General features: G+C 45.3%; 1 protein-coding gene across 1 annotated transcript; it reads left to right on the top strand.

Moving 5' to 3' along the window:
- The first annotated feature begins 3,447 nt into the window (after positions 1–3,447).
- Positions 3,448–15,678, top strand: LOC140914318 (solute carrier family 22 member 6-B). Its single transcript, XM_073351833.1, has 10 exons — positions 3,448–3,954; positions 4,289–4,392; positions 4,782–4,936; positions 6,232–6,400; positions 7,543–7,666; positions 8,873–8,988; positions 9,397–9,611; positions 11,209–11,317; positions 11,691–11,894; positions 15,396–15,678. The coding sequence occupies exons 1-10, from the start codon at positions 3,553–3,555 to the stop codon at positions 15,484–15,486; spliced, it is 1,689 nt and encodes a 562-aa protein (XP_073207934.1). The 5' UTR covers positions 3,448–3,552; the 3' UTR covers positions 15,487–15,678.
- The last annotated feature ends 42 nt before the right edge of the window (positions 15,679–15,720 follow it).

The raw sequence follows: 15,720 nt of genomic DNA on the forward strand, positions 1-15,720 counted from the left end.
AGTTCCAAGCCTCTTTCCGACCAGCACTTAGCCCAAAAGCTCTCACTCTCTTAGCTTTTTCTCAAAGAAATGCTACTAGTTTTTCTGTGGGTGTGTCTTTGGTTTTCTTCTGCTTCTCTCTCCCATGCAGACACAGTTCCCCAAATAATGCCCAAGTCCCTGTGTTTGCTGTATCAATCCCTAGGGAAACTTCTAGGGCCACATGATTCAGCTTCTATTCGAGCCTTACAATATATCTGTGTTTTGGGTGGTGGCTTCTATTGTTTCAGCTGCCTGGTTCCATAAAGGAGCTCCATTGCTTTTTACACTTATCCTGAGTGAAAGACAGTTATTACACTCACCAGCTTCAACTAGGTTTAACCCTACCCATAAATAAATTTATATGCTTAACGAAAAATGGAGGGAAAAGGATTGTATGTGAAAAGTGAAAATTTTTAACAAAAGGTTAAAAATATGGGAAAGGACCTATCTATTGTAACAAAGGAATATTATTGCAAAATCCTGAGCTAAATAAAGGAGTTTATGTTGCAGTTTAATATATTTTCTTGCAGTGAAAAATGCTGTACAATTTCAGAAGCCCAGTCTTGTATTTTGAAAAGAGATCTTGGTTTTGGTCCTTGCAACTTGGACTGCAAGAGACAAGAGTAAAGGAAAAGCTCCTATTAAAATAACAACTTGCAAAGATACAGCTCACCTTACCAAAGGATCACAAAGCACTTCACAAACTGATCTGGATTATCATCCCCCTATTTTCATGGATGAGGCAAAAAGTTATTTACTGAAAGATCTCAGGGTGAATCCTTGACAGAGATGGGAAAATAACCTAAGGGTTCTAGTTGCTTGTCTCTTGCACTAACCACTAGACTCCACTTTCCCATCTAGAGCTGAGAATAGAACTCAGGAGTCCTAAATCCCAGCCCACATCACCACTCTGCTCCAATCGCTAGACTCCACCACTCCAACGAAGGCCTGGAACAGAATTCAGGAGTCCTTCCTCCCAGCCCCCTGCTCTAACCAGTAGAACAGACAATGCATTATCCCCTGCCACATACATTGGATGCAACTTCTGCACTATTAGGAAAGAGACTGTTTTGTAACTTACAGCACCTCTGAATATAGCCCAATGGGAAAAAGAGAAGAGAAAAGGAGAATGAAATGGGACAAAGTAGCTAGGGACATAAAAGCTACAGTTGGCCAGATTCCCAGCTGGTGCAAATCAGTGTAATTCCACTGGAGTCAATGGACCCAGATCCCCAGCTGGTGTAAATTGGCTGAACCTCCAGTGGAGTCAATGGGGCCAGATCCCCAGCTGGTATAAACTGGCATAGTTTCCTCATCTTCAAGGGAGTGATTCCAAATTACAGCAGCTGAGGATCTGGCTCTTCACTGGGATGTTCAGTTTATGCAAGCAACCAGCTTCTACAGCCAGCTGATGCCTCAATGACTAGCATGAGCTGAGCGGATCACTGCAGGACCCCCACATGCTGGCAGTGCTACAAAGACTGCTGGCATGGCCTGTCCCCTCATTATTTTCATGTCAGCAGGCCAGAATTGCCTGCTCCGGTGTGAAAACCTCTTCTGTTTTCTGGCCAGCAACATTTACATTAATTCTTTTCAGTTTGCACTGGGAAAGGGTGAATGTACTAAGCTTGCTTTCAAACCCATTAACACTGCAACATTATTTCATGTACATCTATTTCTCTCTCCATAGCTTTTCCATAGATACATAGATTTTTTTTCCTTTAAAAAATGAAAAAGTTTAGTGAAAAATTCCATTTTGTTAAAAAGCCATTGTGCATGAGGAAGAGAAGTTGCCACATGGAAAATTTTTAAGGTCTAACAGGAAGATCAATATAATTGTGCCCTTTTTGCAAATGGGGAAACTGAGGCACAGCAAGATTAAATGACTTGCCCAAAGCTACCCAATAGGTCAGAGCTGGAAGCAGAACCCAGCTCTCCTGAATCCCTGAGCAGTGCTCTATCCAGCTGAGCACATCCCCAGCATTATTACAGTGTTCTGATAAGACTGTTAGCTTGCAGGAAACCTGTTTTGCCTTGTTAGAAGGTTTCAAATTTCTTCTTGTTCTGAAACAAGCCCCTGGCTCTCAAAGGTTCATCCCACATCTGTTTCTCTGGCATCATTTTTGTTCTACCGGCAAGCATCCTCATACCAGGAACTGCAGGAAAGGCATCATATTTACATTCCCCAGTCATAATGTTCTGCTCCAGGTCCCGGCTGCATGGTGGGATCATGTTAGCTCTTGTCTATTAATTTGCTAAGTGGGGGTTCTCCTAACTGGGTCATTAAAGGGGCACTCAAGCTTTGCCTGCTGGGCTTTTGATGCCGTTATTGGGCCAAGGGCAAAGAGGTTGCAAGTTCTAATGAGAGAAGTTGAGCAAGTCCCACCTCCTTTGTCCTCATGTGTTGCTGTCATAGCCTGATCTCCACTGATCCAGTAAGATTTCTGGACAATTTACTTGGTGAGAGTATGATCCATTGACCCACAGAGAAAAGCAGCTGTAGCCTATTAAAGACATTGCTTGGTAGCAACATAGGAAGCAGGTAAGTCTATTTTACCAAGGTTTATATTTTAATTGTATGGGGCCAGATTCTCAGCTCCATTGTAGATCTGTGCCTGTTTACACCAGCGGAGGATCTGGCTCATTGACTCTCCCTGGTTTTGTTAAATAGGGGCTTGAAGGGGAGTGACTCCAGATTTACGCTTGTGTAGCTAGGCCAGGTGGTGTAAATCAGCATAGCCCTATGTCTTTCATTGACAGCTGAGTTCAATTCTATACCTTGCCCCTCTGCACTATAGATACATGGAAACTCCCGCTGAGCTATGTGAAATTCCAAAATGTTGACCATCTACACAACAAGATTTGCTCCACAGTGCAAAGTACATCAGGGTTGGAAAACTCAGATTTAAGGGCATATTCTACCTGGCTCTCCCTTGACATCCTTTCTCCAAAATTCCTCTTAAAATAGTTTTCTTTTTGCATTAAGCCCTCCAAACCAAGGGGAACTAAACAAATTAAACCCAACAAAAGATTAACTAAAAGTGCAGCAGAACCCTGAACAATCTACTTCTTGACCTGGAGCTCAACTAGGCACAGCATTCCCAACCAAACTGCTCCATCGGGCTTCTGGGATTCACAATCAACTTGGAATTGTCTAGTAGCCAAAAGAGACTGTGGATTAGTTGTGCACGGAATGACCTAGAATTTTTGCATCTGGTTTAATTGCATGGATATTCTGATTAGCTGCTTATTTAATCAGCAGATCCTTAATGCAGCCAAATCGGCCGCTCGGTTGTAGGAATTCACTTTGAGCTATTGCTAGACCCATTGCAACTCTTTCTGTCTTTCCAGAGTAGACTGCAGCGTCTGACAAGACTGGGAGTGGATGTCTAAGCAAACACAAAGCTGTGCGTATCTGTGAGTAAACAGCAGTGGCATTCCTCTATTTACATCTGCACATTGTTTTGGGTGTGCATCTATTTCACAAAACAAGCACATTCAAGGTGTCAGAGTCTTCTGGTCTGGGGCAACATGACTTTTGCAGAACTTTTAGAGCAGGTCGGCAGTATGGGCCGTTTCCAAAGTATCCATGTTACATTATTGGTCCTGCCAATATTACTGATGGCCAGCCACAACATCCTGCAGAACTTTACCGCTGCTACCCCTGGGCACCACTGCCATATTGCCATTGTTGCTAACTACACTTGTGATGACAACTTTACTGACCTCCTGTATTGCCAGGAGCTCCTCAAGATCTCCATCCCTGTGGATGGGAACCAGCAGCCGGAGAAGTGTCTCCGCTTCATCTCCGCCCAGTGGCAGCTCCTAGACCCAAATGCCACAACAACCAATGGGACCGAGATGGACACCGAGCCCTGTATGGATGGATGGATATATGACAAGAGTGTTTTCACCTCCACCATCATCACCGAGGTAAGAAAGAGTCTCCTGGCAATGGCTGGCTAGTGACTATGCTGAATCAGATTGCTATCTGGTGACCACCAGCATAGTTTCATTGAAACCAACAGAGCTACTTTGATGTCTGCCAGATAAGGATCTGGACTAGTATTGTGGTAGTATCTGGACACCTCGGACCCCACCATGTTGGGTGCTGCACAGATCCTGACCAAGATCAGGGCCACATTTTGCTAGGTTCTTCACAAACCTTATCAGAGTTTGGGGCCCCCATTCTCACTATGACCAAGTTTGCTGGACTTGTCTCCCTCATGCTTTCTCACTGGGATGGTGTTTTCTCTCCCACTTGCAGTGGGATCTGGTGTGTGGCTCACGGACATTGAAACAGATGGCTCAGTCGATCTATATGGCGGGAGTCCTGGTGGGAGCGATTGTGTTTGGAAATCTCTCTGACAAGTAAGATGCCTGTCTGTCACTTCACTTAGGTAGGGTGCAGGAGATGAATGCAGGGTGGGGGCGGGTAGTGGCCCAGTTCTAACAGTTTCCAGCTGTCTTTACCAGCACTTATAATCAGAGAGGAAAAATAGCCCAGTGGTTAGGGCACTCACCTAGAACTTGGGAAAACCTGGGTTCAAGCCCCTGTTCTGCCACAGACTTCCTTTGTGACCTTGTGCAAGTCCCTTACTCTCTTTGGGTCTGAGTTCCCCATCTGTACAATGGGGATTGTAGCACTGCCCTACCACAGTGATGGGGGTCATACTGTTTCCCCCAGAGTGATGACTCAGCACTCTAGCCACAAGCCTATCCTGCCTGTTAGCAGCTAGCCTTGGTTTTCTCTGCCACAGGTTTGGACGGAAGTCACTCTTGATCTGGTCCTGTCTGCAAATGGCCATCACCGGCTCTTGTGCTGCTTTCTCATCAAACTTTGCCATGTACTGCGTTTTCCGCTTCCTGACTGGGATGGCTCTGTCGGGGATCAACCTCAACTGCGTGTCCCTCTGTAAGTACCGACCCAAGCAAGCAGCAAGTCCTTTGGGGTCTTACAGGATGTTTCCATTAAGAGGAGAAGTTGATGATGAAGCCAGGTATTTCTTTGGTGCATTCCTGGTTATTTACAATGTCTTGTTTCCCTGTTCACAGCAGGAAACAAACAGCAGGAGGCAGTTTCTTTGCTCACTGTACCAACCCTTTTCCAGCCAACACTCTGCCCAAAAAGTTCTCCTTCCTAGTGTTTTCTCAGGGTCATACTGCCAGGACTTCTCTGGCTGTGTCACAGGCTTCTTTGTACTTGTCCTATTATTGCTGCTTTTCTCACACACAAAGACACACGCAACTGCACCAGTCCATGCTCCAGGCCCTGTGTGCTATATCACTGTCCAAGGAACCCCCATGGGCCACATGACTCAGCATCTGCTCAAGCCTTGCTATGTGCCTATGTTTTGGGTGGTGGATCCTATTGTTTCAGATATCTGGGTCCATAAAGGAGCTTGATTGTTTCTTACTTTTATCCTGAATGAAAAGTGGCAGTTATGCCCACCAGCTCCAACCCCCCAGCATAACAGTATCTTCCTACATTAAGATAAAGAGGATGTTGAGGAGAACGAGCATTACAATATAATGCATGTGACAGAGACGCTAGGTGAGGCGTTATTCACCCTTCAAACAGCTTATAGTCTGACCAGAAAGGTGGCCACACCTCGGAGCCCCAGTCATGGGTCAGGATCCCATTGTGCTAGAGTCCCTTTAAAAACAGAACTAAAAGACAGTCCCCCCCTGCAAAGAGCTGCAGTCTAGAGCTGGGTGATATTTTTGAGCTGAAACTTTTTTCCATAAAACGTTTAGTGAATTCATGTTGGTTCAGCCACATTGTTCACGTCAAAAACAAATCAGAAAAAGTTGAAACGTTTTCATTTTTTTGGTTCAAATGACTTTTCATTTCAAAATTTCCTTGAATTTTATATTTTTTTTAAATTCCAAAACATGACAAAAACCTCTTGACAGGCAAAACAAAACAGCTAATTTAACCCAAAATGAAACCTTTTTCAACTCTCTGATTTGCCCAAAAATTAAAAAAAAAAAAAAAATTCTGGTTGGCCCAAAATGAATTTTTTTCTGTTTTTTTTTCCTTTTTCTTTTTGAAGTTGCCACCAAAATGAAAAATCCATTATTCTCCCTACTCTGCTGAAATTCCACTCACTTGTTTGGGGGTGGATTTAGGTGTGCAGGTGGCTTTGAAAGCTGGGATTGGTGTTCTCTGGACTTTGACGCTCTTCCCCCTTTTATCTCCTCATGCAGCTGTGGAGTGGGCCCCCACTAAACTCCGGGCAGCAATTGGCATGGTGACAGGATATAGTTACAGCATTGGGCAGTTCATTCTGGCTGGGCTAGCCTATGTCATCCCAGATTGGCGCTGGCTGCAGTTGGCTGTTTCGGTGCCCTATTTCATCTTCTTCTTCTATGGCTGGTAGGTGTCATTCCCACTTGTAAACCTTGCCAGCATGGGGACTTCCCTGTTATCCCTTGCGTGGACCAAGGGGTTCTGGAAGATGTTCAGACTGCAAACTCTCAGACACTGGGCGTGTCTCTCACTGTATGTCTGTCCAGCACTTGGCACAGTGGGGGTCCCAATCTGAGGTTGCACTGATTGTGATTTTTCATATTATGGTAGTAGCATCTAGAGGCCTCATCTGAGTTCAGGGTCCCATTGTGCTGGGTGCGACATAGACACACATTGAAAGAGAGGCCCTGTCCTAAAGAGCTCACAGTCTAAATAGAAAAGGGAAGGGTAATTATTCACATTTTACAGACTGCGGAGCTGATGCGCAGAAATATGGAGTGACTTGCCCAAAGTCACATGGGGCATCTGTGGTAGAGCAGGAAAATGAACCTAGGTTTCCAAAGCTAGTGTCCTACTCACAAGACCATTATTATTATGGTAGCCCCTACAGACCAGGGCTAGGAGCTGTACAGACACTGTTCCTGCCCAGACATGCTTACAGATGCAACAGATGATCTTTGGGCAGAGAACCAGCTGGGAAGTGATTTGCCAAAGGTCACAAGACAGGCAGTTCTACAGCCAAGAAGAGAACCCAGCTGCCCTGCCTCCTAATGCTGTACCCTATCCATTAGACCACACTGCTTCTCAACTTGCTCCTTTAGCCTGAACACTGCATCTATTCTAAGCACATAGAGACAGAGGAGTTTTGAAATGTTTCCGAACTTGGGGTGACAAAATAGCAAGTGTGAAAAATTGGGACACTTTTTTTGGGGGGGGGGGGGGGGAGTACTATAGTTGTGTATATAAGACAATATCGGGACATTTGGTCACCCTACCTGAACTGCAACAGACTCTTTCTGTATCATACATAGGTTGGGAGCCCCAGGTGTCCTGAGTCTTGGTGTTTCTCATGGTGAAAAGTATCCTGTTGTAATGAACATACAGGCAATTCTTTATTAAGCTGCTGGACAAACACAGCCCTGGGGTTCCCCTGGGTTTTCAACCCTGCACTTCCTGGTGTCACCACGTGGGGTCATCATCAGCCCTGCCCTGCACCAAGGCCGATGGCAGGGAAGCTGGCTACCATGTGCCCTTTTGGTTCCAAACAGGTGGTTCACAGAGTCGGCCCGCTGGCTTGCAACAGCCGGCAAACTGAACCAGGCATTAAAGGAGCTGCAGAAAGTGGCACAAATAAATGGGCGAAAGGAAGAAGGGGACAAACTCAGCGTAGAGGTGAGGAATTGAATAGGCTAAAAGGGAGGTTGTAATACATGGATCTTATCTGCGTGCCTCTCACCCCGTGATTGTCAGAGAGAGGACTGACACACACGAACACACCATAGAGCAAACTCATACACCCCTTCTCCAGAGGGGGAAAACACACGCACACACACACAAAGAGGGAAAGAGCTGGGCAAATAATGGATTTTTTCGGTTACTGGCAATTCCAAAAACTTGTGGAAAAAAATTATTTCAGGTCAAACTGAAAACAATTTTTTTCAAAGTTTTTGGCAAATCGAAAGGGAAAATATTCAGTTCAGGCCAAATTTTCATTCACCATGAAATGATGCTTTTTTAATTTGAGCATTTTTTAACATTTACAAAAAATATTTATATAAAATTAAAGAAAATTTCAAAACAAAAATTTGCTTCAAATAAAAAAATCAAAACATTTTATTTCAAAAATGTAAAAATAAAACACTTCAATTTGGTGGCTGGTTGTTTGTTTTTAATTTTCCAAAACAATTTGGTGAAATTGACAAAAATTTGCAATTTGTTTTGATGTCACCAAATCTGCATTTTTCACTGAAAAAAGTTTCAGCCAAAACATTTTGTCCAGTTCTAGACAGGGACACATGAACACTTGGTGCCAAGAGGGTAATAAATATACACTCTCCCAAGCCCAGAAATCAAGTCGTAGAGTCCAGCTATAGCTGTTGTGAAACAATAGCAATAAAGAATCCAAAAAAATCATATCCATAGGCCTTAACAACTCCAGTAAAAGAGACAGCCAGGCGTACTGACAGGGTGATCCCCATAGAAATCTAGCACATGAATTGCTGTCTGGAAACGTAGCTTGCTAAGGGGATGTTAGAATGGGAGACCTCATAGGATGCACCCTTCCAATCCGTAGGAGGCGTTCAGTACTTTGCACAGTGCCCTAAACAAGGAGCCCTGTGCTATGAGTTGAAATAGCCCCACTGGAGGTTGCCCGTCCTGCTCTTTGCCGCTTCCCTCGGCTACCTGCATCTCCCAGTGGTAGCCAGGGGTACTGCAGCCTGAAGACTGGCTCGGCCGGTGATGGCACTCACTATTGCAGCAGCTCCAGACCCCGGGTGTTTACACGGATAGCGAGAATACCCCAAGTCATAACGATAAGGATTTAAATAACCAAGGATTTGGGGAAGATATAAACTCTCCGGTGTCTCTTCCCCACAGGACTTGAGAGCCAGCCTGCAAAAAGAAATGTCCGCAGCCAAGTCCACCCACACAGCTGCCGATCTGGTGCGTACACCGTCTGTACGCCGGGTATCCTGGTGCCTGTGCTTCATATGGTAGGTGGGTTCATTCAGCTGCAGAGGGAGGCAAAGAGGGTGGAAGGGCAGAAAATAAACCAGGGGCTTTTGTTATGATGGTACGACCGGCTGAGATCCAAATGCTGTTGTGCTTAGTGCTGTACAGTAGGACGAGACAGGGCCAGGCCCTACTTTCAGGAGTTTACAATCTAAGTAGACCAGAGGTAGGATTATTGCCTCCATTTTTATAGAAGGGGAACTGAAGCACAGAGAAACTAAGTGACTTGCTGAAGGTCAGACAAGGGAGTCTGTGACACAGGGGAATTGAAATGCGGTCCCCCAAGTCCCAGGCCAGAGAGCATTTTACAGCACTCCCAGTGGCAACAGGAGGTACTGCGCTCTGCAGACTTTCCATTGTACCATGCATTTTTGTGCCATCAACGACAGGTTCTCCACCAGTTTTGCCTATTATGGGCTGGCCATGGACCTGCAGAATTTTGGGGTCAGCATTTACCTCATCCAGGTGGTATATGGAGCTGTCGACATCCCTGCAAAGCTGATTGGTTTCTTCATGATCAGTTTCATTGGCCGGAGAGTCACCCAGGCTTCTGCTCTCATCCTAGCAGGGCTTGCAATCCTGGCCAACATATTTGTGCCACAAGGTGAGGTCCTGGTGCACTATCGATCTGCATGCTCTGATTTTAATCAGCATGTATTAGCATGTATATACATTTAGCATACATATAATTTAATTAGCATATACGCAAGATACAGCAAGAGTAATGTTACAAGAATAGTCTATAAAAGCAACGTCTGTATATTAAAGGTGGTTGAAAATGTTTTCATTCAAACTGTTTTTCAACAGAAAATTGGGGGATTGGCTAAATTAAGTTTTATGTGAAAGTCATCAGCTTCACACAGAAAATTTCCATTTTTCAGTAAAAAAATGAACACCCATGGCACTTCTTCCCCCCACCCAAATTTTAATTCTGAAATGCTGGGGTCCCTAGCCAGACTTTGTCTCCCATAATGCCATGCAGCTGCCATGACTCATCACTTCCCATCTCTTTGCTTCCCTTTACTGGTTCCTTCTTATCATATCAAATATAAGCTACTTGTCTTCACTCTCAAGACTCTTCATAACCTATCCCCACCTGCCCTAACAGCTCTCATTCAATATTAAAAGATCGACTCCAATCAGTCTATGATATCAGCTTCTATCACCCACTTGTTACATTTTCAAACAAGCACCTTTGTGCTTTCCCCCATGCTGCCCCTCATGCTTGGGAAAAGTTCCCTGTAAGCATCAGCAAAATTAACATCATATCCTCCTTCAAAACCCTGCTTAAAACTCCCTCTGCTCTGAAGCCTACAAAAAACTTGACAGTGGTTAGGTTGCTGGTGTGCTGAAACCACGCCCTACCGTGCTTGCCAATAGTGTCTCATTGTTTCCTTGTGCTGCCCCATGATGAACCAAGGGTCACCCAATGAAATCAATAGGCAGCAGATTTAAAATAAACACAAGGCAGGACTTCTTCACATAACACACAGTCAACCAGTGGAACTCGTTGCCAGGGGATGTTGTGAAGGCCAAAACTATAACTGAGTTTGAAAAAGAATTGGGTAAGTTCATGGAGGACAGGTCCATCAATGGCTATTAGCCAAGATGCTCAGGGACACAATCCCATGTTCTGGGTGTCCTAAGCCTCTAACTGCCAGAAGTTGGGAGTGGATGACAGGGAAGGGATCACTCAGTAATTGCCCTGTTCATTCCCTCTGAAACATCAGGTGTTGGCCACTGTCGGAAGACAGGATACTGGGCTAGATGGACCATTGGCCTGACCCAGTATGGCCATTCTTATGTATTTATCTGTCTGTATCCATGTCATCATTTGTCTTATACATAGATTGCCAGCTCTTTGGGACAGGGACTCTCTCTTTCCTGGCCCATGACTGGGGCTCCTAGGCACTACGATAATACAAATAATAAATAATATGGGGAGGCCACGGTGCATCCTGGAAATATAATCTGACCATTAAAAAACAAGACAACAATTAATTTGCAGCATAAAGACATTTTTCTTGGAAATTACTTTTTGACCAAAAAAAAATTCAACCTCTTGTAATTACTGACTCTTTTTACAGAGTTGGGGGGGAACTCGAGGACAGGGAGATTAAGGACTGTGTTTGCATGCCCATACTGTGCAAAGAGCTAAGTTCCAGCAGCACCTGCTGATGTCATCCTTTCCCTCTCCCTAGATCTGCAGACCCTGCGCACTCTTTTGGCTGTGTTTGGAAAGGGCTGCCTGGCTGCCTCATTCAACTGTGCCTTCCTCTATACAGGAGAGCTCTACCCCACCGTGATTAGGTATGTAGATGCAAACGCCCATTAAGGAGTCCTACCTGGGCTGCTGGGCTGTGTTGCAGTTTTCACCCTGCATGATTAACCTCAAGGAGATGGCAATGACAGAATGACAGCAAGAGCTCTGGTCAGCTGAGCCACTGGGTTTCCTACAGCTGTTAGGAGATGCAAATCCAAACGAATCTATTGGATAAGGCAGACTGAATGAATCAGCATACCTTGTTCTACTGCTTTCTGACAGGACATTGCAGGCAGGCAGGTTAGAGAGTAGATTAGGTATGCAAGTTGTGAATAAACAACATGGAGATTTGTAGCTCAGAAAAGGCAAACCCAGCTGAGGGCTGGTTCCCAGTCCCTGACTGTTCTCTCTCCATGGCAGACAGACCGGAATGGGGTTTGTGAACACCCTGGCTCGGGTGGGCGGCATAGTGGCCCCGCTTGTGCAAATGACCAGTGAGTACTTACCCTCCCTGCCGCTGATCATCTATGGAGCTGCCCCTGTTGTATCCGGCATCGCCACCTGCTTCCTGCCTGAGACCCGTAACATGCCGTTGCCAGACACCATAGAAGACATCGAGAGGCAGTGAGTAATTTCTGTGACTATTACGGACAGCTAGTGGAGAGGCTAGGGCAATGGGCTGGGGCTCAGAGACCTGGGTTCTATTTCTATCTCCACCAGCCTGAGCTTAGGCAAGCCCCTTCCCCTCTCTATGCCTGTGTTTCCCCTCCCACCCTTTGTCTATTTAGATTTTAAGCTCTTCAGGGTCTGTCTCTTAGTGTGAGTCTGTGCAGCGCCTGGCACAATGGGGCCCTGACCTCACCGGGGTCTGTGCAGCACCCAGCACAATGAGGCCCTGATCTCAGCGAACATGTGTGTAATTAGGTGTTGTCAGCGGTGGGATTCAGTTTTCAATCGGGTCCTTCAAAAAATGTAAACACCAGCTTAAGCCCCAACCCAGAAACCTGGAAAACTGTATACACCACCCTTGGCACCCTTGATAGGTAATACTTTCCCACTTGCAAGCACTGAGTGTAGGGGTTAATAAAAAAAGCTTTATGAGGATGGGGGAAGGGGGCAACAGAACTAACTTGAGAAAGCCAGCAATTAATTAATACAAACTGTTAAGTAAGACTCTCCCCCTCCCCCGGGTATTTTGGCAGTAATCCCAGCCTCAGGCCTCCTTTCACAGTTGTAAAAAGAAAAGGAGGACTTGTGGCACCTTAGAAGCTAACAAATTTATTTGAGCTTAAGCTTTCGTGAGCTACAGCTCACTTCATTGGATGCAAAAGCTTATGCTCAAATAAATTGGTTAGTCTCTAAGGTGCCACAAGTACCCCTTTTCTTTTTGCGAATACAGACTAACACGGCTGTTACTCTGAAACCTTTCACAGTTGTGAGCAGCTCAGACATTCCAGCCACTTCCCTTCTCAGCATCATCACGGTTTGCTGCCCGGGGCTGGTGGAGTCTGGCCATACTGCCTGGGCTGCTCCAGTGGCCTGATTTCAGCTTTGCTTGCTAGGCAGAAAGGTCTGCAGCAGAGTCCCTCCAAGCCCCTCTGACAGGGCAGAGTCCCAAGCCCTGTCAGCACCAACACACTGCCTCAGCTCAGCCCTGGTCTCTGCCTCAAAGGCACCTCAAAGGCTGCCTCAAAGGCACCTCAGCTCTACTCCCCACCACTGCACCGTACACCATCTCAAAGCCAGTTTAGTTCAACCCACAGCTAGCAGGAGCCCTTCTCTTTCTTTTCTCATGAGGCTCCCTTACCCAACGGTGCCCGTTGGTGCCCGTTGGTGCCCCAACGGTGACTGTGGTGTCAGTTAGGGTGACCCCCTCACCCAGCATGTCTGGTGCTGTTCACTTGTCCTTTCATTTCCCAGCAGGGTCAATAGCATTTTATTGCCCCAAAACTCAAAACTTAACTATATTTTAACCAAAATGCCCCAAATTAGCACAAAGAAAAGGAGTACTTGTGGCACCTTAGAGACTAACAAATTTATTTGAGCAGAAGCTTTCGTGAGCTACAGCTCACTTCATCGGATGCATGTAGTGGAAAATACAGTGGGGAGATTTTATATACACAGAGAACATGAAACAATGGGTGTTACCATACACACTGTAACAAGAATGATCAGGTAAGGTGAACTATTACCAGCAGGAGAGCGGGGGAGTGGGGAGGAACCTTTTGTAGTGATAATCAAGGTGGGCCATTTCCAGCAGTTGACAAGAACGTGTGAGGAACAGTGGGGAGGGGTGCAGGGGAGGGGGGAGGAATGAACATGGGGAAATAGTTTTACTTTGTGTAATGACCCATCCACTCCCAGTCTTTATTCAAGCCTAAGTTAATTGTATCCAGTTTGCAAATTAATTCCAATTCAGCAGTCTCTCGGAGTCTGTTTTTGAAGTTTTTTTGTTGAAGAATTGCCACTTTTAGGTCTGGAATCAAGTGACCAAGGAGACTGAAGTGTTCTCTGACTGGTTTTTGAATGTTATAATTCTTGACATCTGATTTATGTCCATTTATTTTTTTACGTAGAGACTGTCAAGTTTGGTCAATGTACATGGCAGAGGGGCATTGCTGGCACATGATGGCATATATCACATTGGTAGATGTGCAGGTGAACGAGCCTCTGATCATGTGGCTGATGTGATTAGGCCCTATGATGGTGTCCCCTGAATAGATATGTGGACACAGTTGGCAACGGGCTTTGTTGCAAGGATAGGTTCCTGGGTTAGCAGTTCTGTTGTGTGGTGTGTGGTTGCTGGTGAGTATTTGCTTCAGGTTGGGCGGCTGTCTGAAATGAAGCCTGCTCCATTTGGACATTTCTCTTTCCTCATCGACAGATGCTGGCAGAGACCTCCCATCCCATGGTGCCCTGTCCATCTGGAGTTCTTAAGCAGCTCTGGACTACTCTTCTTCCTGTTCACAAACTGTTCACAACAGTCAGCTCCCACCTCCCTAGGGCTTCAGGCCACAAGGATTACATGCATAACACCCTGCACAGGGGGCCCCAATCTCAGCCAGGGTCTGTGCAGTGCCTGGCGCAATGGGGCCCTGATCTCAGTCGGGGACTGTGCAGCTCCTGACACAATAGGGCCCTGATCTCAGTCGGGGTCTATGAAGCACTTGGCATAGTGGGGCCCTGATCTCAGTCGGGATCTGTATAGCACTGTGGTGCCCTGGTCTTGGTTGGTGTCTTCAAGGTGCTACCATAATGCAAAGTATGGGCCATAGGGAAGGAAAGTGACGTGCCCAAAGTCACCCAGTGAGTTAGTGGCAGGGCTGGGATTGCCATCAGTTCTCACTCCCTCATCCTGTTCTTTAGATCAGCGCTTCTCAATGGTTTCTATATCAGGACCCTGCAGCTGGCAACTAGCCAGGACTGGAGCTGGTTGTGAATTTTCCAAATTTTTTTGGTTGGAAAATGCCAATTCGTCAAAACCAAAACTGTTTATGGGAAAATGTCAGTGTTGGTGAATTGAAAAACATTCTTTAAAATAAATTTGTCGACATTTTCAAAACAAAAATAAAGTGGTTTTCTGGTTTGAAATGACTTTCCTCTCAGAAATTTAAGCTAACGGTAAGAAAAACAAATTAAATAAGTAATTTGGTCAAAATCAAAACAAAATGTTTCAAAATTATTGAAATGAAACATTTTAATTGATTCAAAATGATTTTTTTTCAGTTTTTTGATTTATGACAATTTTTGAGGTTTTGACTTTTCATCCCAATTGGGGACAGGAACATTTTTCAAAACTCAAAAATATTCATAGGACATGACAATCATTCCCCCTGCTCCTGCCCGAGCCAAGAGCCTGACTCCTACATGGGAAGGAGAAGGTGATCTTGACCCTTTGACGCCTGTTCTTTGCTCTCCTGGGGACCACAACTCCAGGACCTCTAGACTGAGTCCATGCTGCATTATGCGGGTTGGGGGGGATAAAAGAGGGATAGTGTAATTCACAGAGCTATTGGGAGGCTTAGCTAATCCCTATTTACAGAGTCATGACTTGTTGTGATGAAAAGATTAAAAGAAATGCAGAATTGTTATATAATCATGTGGTCTCTTCTTATTCCCTTATAGGAGAAGGTCCAGAGTGATTACAGATGTAGGACGGGAAGACAAGGTTCTGCTGAAAGCTTCCAGATTGGAACCACTCAAGGAAATCATTTGAGAGGAGAAACTAAACAGACTCTAGGTCTTGATACCAATTAGTCAGATTAAAATCAAACACGCCCGCATGTTTTACTGGCTCAGGATCAGAGATTGCTTCTGTGCAAGGGGTATTCATGAGATATTATGTCAGCCTTTTGTATCCACTTTCAGAGAAGCTAATAAAGTCAACTGTGCTTCCAAAGGTACAAGCCATGGTTGTCAACATGAGGCGGAGGTGTGAGACTGGACACAG

Source organism: Lepidochelys kempii, chromosome 7, assembly GCF_965140285.1.
Source record: "Lepidochelys kempii isolate rLepKem1 chromosome 7, rLepKem1.hap1, whole genome shotgun sequence".
Lineage (NCBI taxonomy): Eukaryota > Metazoa > Chordata > Testudines > Cheloniidae > Lepidochelys > Lepidochelys kempii.

Coding starts and splice junctions, on each gene's coding strand:
- LOC140914318 (XM_073351833.1), top strand. CDS start 3,553: ATGACTTTTGCAGAACTTTTAGAGCAGGTCGGCAGTATGGGCCGTTTC. Junction 8,989..9,396: donor TGGTGCCTGTGCTTCATATG/GTAGGTGGGTTC, acceptor CATCAACGACAG/GTTCTCCACCAGTTTTGCCT. Junction 11,895..15,395: donor ATAGAAGACATCGAGAGGCA/GTGAGTAATTTC, acceptor ATTCCCTTATAG/GAGAAGGTCCAGAGTGATTA.